Source organism: Penicillium diatomitis, assembly GCF_028827545.1.
Source record: "Penicillium diatomitis strain IBT 30728 chromosome Unknown utg000004l_segment0_segment0, whole genome shotgun sequence".
Taxonomy (NCBI): Eukaryota; Fungi; Ascomycota; class Eurotiomycetes; order Eurotiales; family Aspergillaceae; genus Penicillium; species Penicillium diatomitis.
The window spans coordinates 2,837,072-2,844,741 of record NW_026623176.1 but is presented as its reverse complement, the minus strand read 5'-3'; the positions used below and the strand labels follow the sequence as shown (position 1 = coordinate 2,844,741).

At 52.4% G+C, this 7,670-nt stretch overlaps 3 protein-coding genes across 3 annotated transcripts; all 3 read left to right on the top strand.

The window, feature by feature from the left end:
• Positions 1 to 2,185: 2,185 nt before the first annotated feature.
• Positions 2,186 to 3,154, top strand: N7539_004242 (uncharacterized protein; the record flags this gene model as incomplete). Its single annotated transcript, XM_056933844.1, has 1 exon — positions 2,186 to 3,154. The coding sequence occupies one exon, from the start codon at positions 2,186 to 2,188 to the stop codon at positions 3,152 to 3,154; it is 969 nt and encodes a 322-aa protein (XP_056791385.1).
• Positions 3,155 to 3,819: 665 nt separating this feature from the next.
• N7539_004241 (uncharacterized protein) lies at positions 3,820 to 5,248 on the top strand (the record flags this gene model as incomplete). The annotated part of the gene is made up of 2 exons (XM_056933843.1): positions 3,820 to 3,872; positions 3,946 to 5,248. 2 exons carry the CDS (start codon positions 3,820 to 3,822, stop codon positions 5,246 to 5,248), a joined length of 1,356 nt encoding a protein of 451 aa, XP_056791384.1.
• Positions 5,249 to 6,716: 1,468 nt separating this feature from the next.
• On the top strand, positions 6,717 to 7,412 carry N7539_004240 (uncharacterized protein; the record flags this gene model as incomplete). The annotated part of the gene is made up of 1 exon (XM_056933842.1): positions 6,717 to 7,412. One exon carries the CDS (start codon positions 6,717 to 6,719, stop codon positions 7,410 to 7,412), a length of 696 nt encoding a protein of 231 aa, XP_056791383.1.
• Between the last annotated feature and the right edge of the window lie 258 nt (positions 7,413 to 7,670).

Here is a 7,670-nt window from a genome sequence, read left to right as displayed (position 1 = left end):
GATCCGTGGTTCATGAGCCAGCCCAAGTCCCTCGTGGCAGGATAGTTTTCAGGCAGTCGTGATTCGATCTGGATCTCCGTTGTTCGCCCACAAAATGCCAAATGCGCTCTCGGATTTCGGCGGGGAGTCTTTTGACTTTGGGAACTCAAAATCCCCCGATGTCTAAATCGGATCAACGTCCGTTCTCTTCGTCTCGCTTGGCCAGTGACCACTGATCAGCAGTGGACGCGATGCTCGGCTGACAGGAGAGAGCGGGGTTACACGGTGCATCCTGGATGGGAATGGCATGGATGTCCCCGAAAGACCAAAGTTTTAACTCTCAGTCATGGGCAAGCGAGCAGATGTGACAGCCGAGGGATCTGAGAGTTCCGTCCATAGATGAATAGCTGTCCTCCGAGAAAGACAGGAAAGTAAAGTGATTGGTTCGTGAGCTTCAAAAATTTGCCATTTCATTTGGAATACGAGCGCGTACAAAGGCGAGCAAGTGCCATGTCAGTCGGCGGCTGCTCGAATCCAGGAGGCGAGCTAGTGTAGTGCTCATGCTGTGTGTGTATCGTTGCCAGATTGATTGCGGTGAAATTCTGCTCCGGCACGGCATTTGTCAGTTGGCGCAAAGAAAATGGAGGTGGGAACAATAATAATAACAATAATGACACAAGCAGAGGGAATTCCAGGTACCGACGAAAGACAACGGGCGCAGACAAGACGCCAATCTCATCATTTCCATTGAATTGGAAAACCACTTGGAGAGAAAAAGTCCCCGAAAAGGTGACAATAAGCGTTTCCAGGCACATGGCACGATGGCAACATTCCAAGTTTCACATGACAAATTCCTCTCAGCGAGTCAGCACCACCTCACCGACTAACCTCTATGGCCGCACACTGACGTCGCTTCTGGATGGCACTGAAATGTACTATGTAGACCGTACCTTCATCCGCTCCTACGGACAGTTCAGTTGACTGCATGAATCTTGGACGTCGCCTACTGTGACTAGACTATAATTAATGGATACGGTCGAAGAATACTTTGTATCGTCCGTGTCATCAATGATCAATCTTAGATAAAGTGGAGTGGATTTTACCTTTTCTTCTTGATTATCCTTTTCACGTCGACTCGAACCCAGTGATTCGTACGAGGTGTACCCCGTCTCGTCCTCTCTTCCTCTCTCTCTCTCCTTCTCTCCTGATTTTCCCCACACACATCCCTCTGTTTCTTTGACTCTTTTCCTGAACCGGACACTAGCCAACGGTTAGACTCAGACCCCAGTGCCGTAGTGACTCGACTGTCTCCATAGTAGTCAGTGATCCACTTCGGGTTCTCGATCCACCGGCCTCGGTCCAATCTCCACTGCTGCTCCAGTCTCCAGTCTCCAGATCCCAAAGAGGTCCGGGGTCTCCTCGTCTCGGAATGGCTCGAAAGCCGGTCGCTAACAAAGAGCCGTGAGCTTGCCACAGCTGGGATATGATCGTATCCACCCTTCACATTATTGATTAGTCCCCGTAACGAACAACGGACGGCTTGGTTCAAGCAGAGCCTCTCCGATTCGCACAGTCAGTGGCATCGACCGGTCATTCGTTTCTGGATCCTGTGATTCCCGTTTTTCTCTCTCGCGCGCTCTCTCTTTTGCTCATCCGTTGAATAGACCGGAACTCTAACTTGCCCTTGGCCCCGACTTTCTGAGTTCGTGACATCGCAGGCGTTTAGCGTCCTTTTTCGTCGCGCTGCCCACTCCGGTCGGTTCTGACTCTGGGCCTCGCTTTTGCTTTGGCTTTTGCTTTTTTTACCTCTTCCTCCCCCCGGAGTTCCGAGCTGCTTCGCGCGAATTCAGCCCACCATTTCTGGTCATCCCGAGTACCCTTGGCCTTGTGTGTGTTTGTGTGTGTGTGTGCATCTCTCTCTCTCTCTCTCTCTCTCTCTCTCTCTCTCTCTCTCTCTCTCTCTCTCTCTCTCTCTCTCTCTCTCTCTCTCTCTCTCCCTCCCTCTCTCTCTCCCTCCCCTCTCTCTCTCCCTCTCTCTCTCCCTCCCCCCTCAACACACACACAGCTTCTCACTCCTACCTTTCTTCATTCCTCTTCCGCCGCTTCCTTATCCCCCATCTCCAGCGTCTCTGGTCGCATCTCATGTACGCTCCCGGACTGGCAGTCGGCGTTGATCGGATCCGATCGTCCACACTGGCTCTTCGCCATGCCCGGCACCGCTCCACCTCCCGATGAGACGGGCGTCTATTCGGGGCAAAATCTGGTGCTGATCATCAGCATCGTAACTTTACTGAGTCTGGCCATCTACAACTCCATTGAACTCGTCGTACTCATCCTCTGCACCTTTCGGCACTACCGGGGCCTCTATTTCTGGAGCTTGCTGCTCTGTGGTCTCCTCGGCGTGGTCCCCCAGGCCGTCAGTTTCATCCTCAAGGATCTCGACCTCGCACCCTTGACCTTCTCTCTCACCCTCTCGACGATCGGCTGGTATTTCATGGTCACCGGCCAAGCCGTCGTCTTGTATTCTCGACTCGGTCTGCTGGTCAACGATCCTCGCGTCCTGCGCCGCGTCTTGATTATGATCATCACCAATGCCATCATCTTCCATGTCCCCACAACCATCCTCACCTACGGCTCGAATTTCTCCAAATCCCACAACGCCGTCTGGACCAAAGCTTACGCCGTCATGGAGCGCATCGAACTCGTTGGTTTCTCCATCCAGGAAATGATCATCTCCTACCTCTATGTCGTGCAAGTCATCCGCAACCTCCGCCTCGTCCCGCTCAACTCTCGCATTCATAAAGTCCACCGCAAGACCCTCCACTACGTCCTCGCCATCAATGTATTTCTCATCCTGCTCGACATTATCCTGCTCGTTATGGAATTTACCAATCGCTACACTATCCAGACCGCGTTGAAGTCACTGGTGTACAGCATCAAGCTGAAGCTGGAATTCGCCGTCCTCAACCGACTGATCTGCCTGGTCCGCCCTGATCAGATGGGCTCCGACGATTACTGGCAGCCCTCACCCAGCCCCAGTCCACGCACGCCAAATACACTGGGTCATGAGCTCACCGACTTTGGAGGGTTCTCGCGGGTAGAGTCCTGCGACACGGCGGCGATGCGAAGACCGTCAACACATGTGGTGAAGATCAAACAAGTGTTCAAATCATGATTTTACGAAATCCTCTTCGGACGACCGATGTGAAACAAATAATGTTACGACTTAATGCCGTTCCATGTGGAGGAAGCCTTCGATGGACTGTACCATACGACCTGTGATACCAATTTTTCTAGCTACTTTTTTGGATATACCCCTTTCAAGTCATTTGAATCAATGCTTTTCTGACAGTGCCCACACGACATCCATGGATGCTTTTCCCAAGTCCACTAGCTGCTTGCTTAATTCAAGCTCTGTACAGTACACTCGTAGCGAAAGATCGCGGGCACGATCCGCATCTTCAGAAATGACCCTTGACGTGCGAAATCCACTTTGAAAATCGACATCGTGGCCAGCCGGAACTCAATGACCGCATAATCAATCGAGTCGACGGCATCAAAGAATGTGTCTCCTCCATTCACGAGATGTCATATCTGATGCTCGGAATTCTTCCCTGTACATTTCATACTGCCGATCACAAAGTGGGGTAGCTCACCAGCCACTCTGCCAATCATGGAAGTTGTGGGCCCCTGCGGGGTCACATGCGTGGCAAACACCGCCACTGGGGTATCATGCCTGAGGTATTCAAAAGACATGACATCTCCTCTTCGTCCTTCTCTTCCGTCAACTATCACCGCACGTTTTATCCAGTGCGCCCAGTTTTTTTCACAGCTTTCAACATGGCGCCTGCCAATGGGCACCTGTTGCTTCCCAAGATATGGCGAGCAGCAAGGTTAGTAATGCTCACCCAGTCGAAGATTTCAAATTAGTTGCATGAGTCATCTGTTAACGCTGCGTTGCCACAGGTTTGCTTATGAAAGGGCATCCAAGGCCATCAGAGCCAAAATCCCAGAGTCTACCACATACTCGCATTTGCGGTACCAACCTGTCTATGCTCGCATTAATGGGTCCCAACCTATCAATCGGGCTGCCGCCATTCGACAGGCCCGAAGCCGTTACTTCTCCACTCGCGCAGCCGGTGCCTTCGTGTCGGCCATTCGGTCAGGAGTCTCAGCGGAGGCCCACGCATACCGAACTACTAGAGTGGCCTCGAATATCAGCAAGCTCACCAGCCGCGCTCCGTTCGCTTCTACCCTTCGGCCGAATTTAACGGGCGGTACGCTCGGTCGCACCGCGGGAGGTTACACTCTCGGTGCAGGTCGATTCGGAGGAGCCCGATACTTCTCTCATGGCCCGGCGGCTCCTGCCCAGGTGATTCACAATGTTTCACAGGGCATTAGGGTCTTCTTTCTGTCGGGCCAGAAGGTCCGTTTCGACGGAGTTGATCCCCGAACGGGTGAGAAGCGCTACAAGGCGGTCAGTGGCCTGCAGGATCAGGCTGGTCGCAAGATGACCGCTGTGCCTCGGAAGGCGACGGGGTCGAGCCTTGACTTCCAAGTCTCTCCCACCATGGCCGCCTTTGGGGCCTTTAGCGCCCTGAGCAAGCAGTCCGACGCCGAGGCCGTCAATACTTTGAACTCTGATGGCGTCATGGACGTGCTTTCTGTCGACTTCGCTCGAGCCTTGAAGGAGTATGCCGTAGTCTTGAATGATTTGAAGCGGTTGTCCACACTGGGGGATCTACCAGTCACACTGCATGATCGCTCAACAATTCGTGTCAGGTTCCCCGGCTGCGACGCCGACACTGTGGAACACCTATGTGATGAGGTTGGTGTGCAGCGTGGTCGCATCACTCAGGACGAAGACTTTGAAATTCGCACAGGTGCCGACCTAGCTCTCCTGTTCCCTTTCGCTCCCAGCGTGGCGTCTTCGGAAACAGAGTATCTTTTCGAGAACTCTTCACTCCCAAAGACCCACATTTCCAACGACATTGATTGGCACGGCATGATCACACCTGAGATCGGCAGTCCTTTCGCTGGCGACTCGGGCGTTGAATCTGGCAAGGCGATCAGCTTTGAAGACAAAGAACTCTTTGGCAGTAACCCGTGGACGTCACCGCGCTCTGCTTATTCAAGTATCAATATCAGTGAACTTGGCGACCAGCCATTCTTCCCAGAGTCGAACGCTGAGCAGATGGAATTCACATCCGATGACGATGCCGATGGGATCCACAGGTTCATAGCTGAGTGCGACCGCGCACGTCGTTGAGTCTTGCCAGTGGCATCAACTCTTTTTCCTTGCGTCTAATAAGTGCGCTGATGCTGGCGTCTGCATATTCGATTCTCTTTTCCTCTCGTCAATTGTTTTCATGCCGTCTTGAATCATTTATGGCCGGACCAGTTTGATGACTCGTGGGATCCCACTCCACTCACTTTGATATTTTTAACTCCTACGAAGTGTGTGCCATTGAGGCGCACATGATATATCCATACTACATACATAGCCCGATCGAATTTAGTAAACAGCTTGAACCTCCCACTCCCACACCGGTGTAGTTACCTCCCGTCTGCTCACACCGTGCTGACTCCTTTATAAGACAGATAGGATGAGATTAGAGGTGTTGCCAAGTCTCGTAACCACCGTACCATATGAATTTCCATCAATTAAGGGCACTTAATCCAGGCCACATACCTACTTGGCTTTATTCGATCAGGGAATCCTCAACCAGGAGCTGGCAGTCCAAAATATATCATCATTCATCCCACCCAATTAGACCGGATGACCTCTCAATTCCTAGGCGTATCTGAACCACTAAAACACCATCGCCGCTACCTATCCGTGGAGACCCTGGACTCTTCACCGATAGTCTTTACAACACTTTGAGCTGCCGAGACAGCCGTCCATCTTTCATCATCTCTACCTTAACTAATTCAAGTAATCAAACCCGACGCGGTGATGATGAAAACCCACCTGCTCGTCCTGCAAGGCATGATCAAGCACAGACCTCTTCTCCAAGATCTACCACGCGTGGTGGCCCTTGCCGATCAGTTCTCGATTTCTCGTTTCCTTGTCGATCAGGGCATATTGTATTGAACTGCAGTGACATGGACATTCAAGAAAGGGGTCCACTTGCAGTTTTCATGGTGCGCTGGACCTTGATCGGATCGACATCATTGATTGAGGGCCGTGGCTAGGATACACTAGGTAAGACGCTGGGTAGTCAGGGCTTCGTCCAGCTTGAGACAATGGGTGACTGGGCGCTTGCTCATCATCCCTTGTTGCTACGCTCTCTTTTTCGAAGCAAAATGCCTCGTGTCAGGGTTCTTGGATACCGTGTTCACCGGCTTTTGGAAGAGCTCTGAGCTCAGGTCCCTCATGGTTGACGTTCTCGTGCGTCCTTGGGGGAGTGTCCCTTGCGGCAGGCGCCTTAACCTCGCAGCTACATGGCGGTGCGTCTCTGCGTATTCGCGATGTTGAGGGACTTTCGTGTACAACGGACGGATGGGATGATGACGAGACATTCTTTCCATCTTGGAAATCAGTTCCATGTTCACCGAGACTTCGCTGCTCGACAAGTATAAGTATGAGGCAAGAACTCGCCAGGACGTTGTTTTTCTTCTTCACCCAACCAGCAATTCCAAACATTCTGCTTCATCCAATAATCAGAATCCCGATCAACGAGCACATCCTCCCTTGAATCATCTTCCAAATCCCATAAAGTCTCAAACCATCAAAAATGCGTTCCACCATGATCAGCAGCATCTTCTTGGTCGCCCTCTCGCCCATCATGGCCCTCGCCCTCCCCATTGACCCCAACGACCAAGGTGGCCAGTGGGATCCCAGCGGCCAGTACCGCAAAGGCCACTATGATGCACAGGGAAATTTCATTCCTGATCAGGGCTCCAACTTGTCCCCCAACCAAGTCGGATGGTACCAGAAGGGCCAGTATCCCGGTCATGAGGTGTACAACCACGACCAGCACAACAAGGGTCCGTGGAGCAATCAGCAGGGTCAAGGCAACAACGACCAGTACAAGAACGGTCAACAGCATGGCGCCGGTCAGATCTGGCCCGCTGGCAAGACCGGCCAGACCGGCCAGACCGGCCAGACCTCGTCTGGATGGACGGATGCCAACGGTGTCTGGCACTCGACCGATTACAGTCAGGGTTGGACTGATGCTAATGGTGTGTGGCATGCCAATCCTACCACTGCGGCCGCTACCAAGACTGTTGTCCAAGGTGGTGCTGGTCAGGATGGCAAGTACAACGCCATGACGGGTGATGCGGAGGCCAGGAAGGGCGAGGCAGGCAAGCCCAATGCCAGGGAGAACGACGAGTGCAACGGCAAGGAGTGGAACCAGCGTACTGGCCAGCCTTGTCGTCAAGCTGCCGCCCCAGTTGCTTCCAAGGGCGCTGTACCCAAGAACAAGTAACTTGGGGTCTGTTGATGTTGTGGACTTGAACATTGTCTGGTGTGAGAAATGTTTTGAGCTGCCTGTGACAGACTTTTGACGGACATGAGTGGAATGATTGGACGTGATCTCTATGACTTTATGATAGTTGAGGAGTTGATGAACCCCGCCCGCGAGAGGTGCAGATAGGCAGAGAGACTATGAACTGCAATCAAATGAAAATGGTGAATTGAAATGGCCCATCCGTTGAACAAGGTAACCTTTTGTCCGAGAGTGATA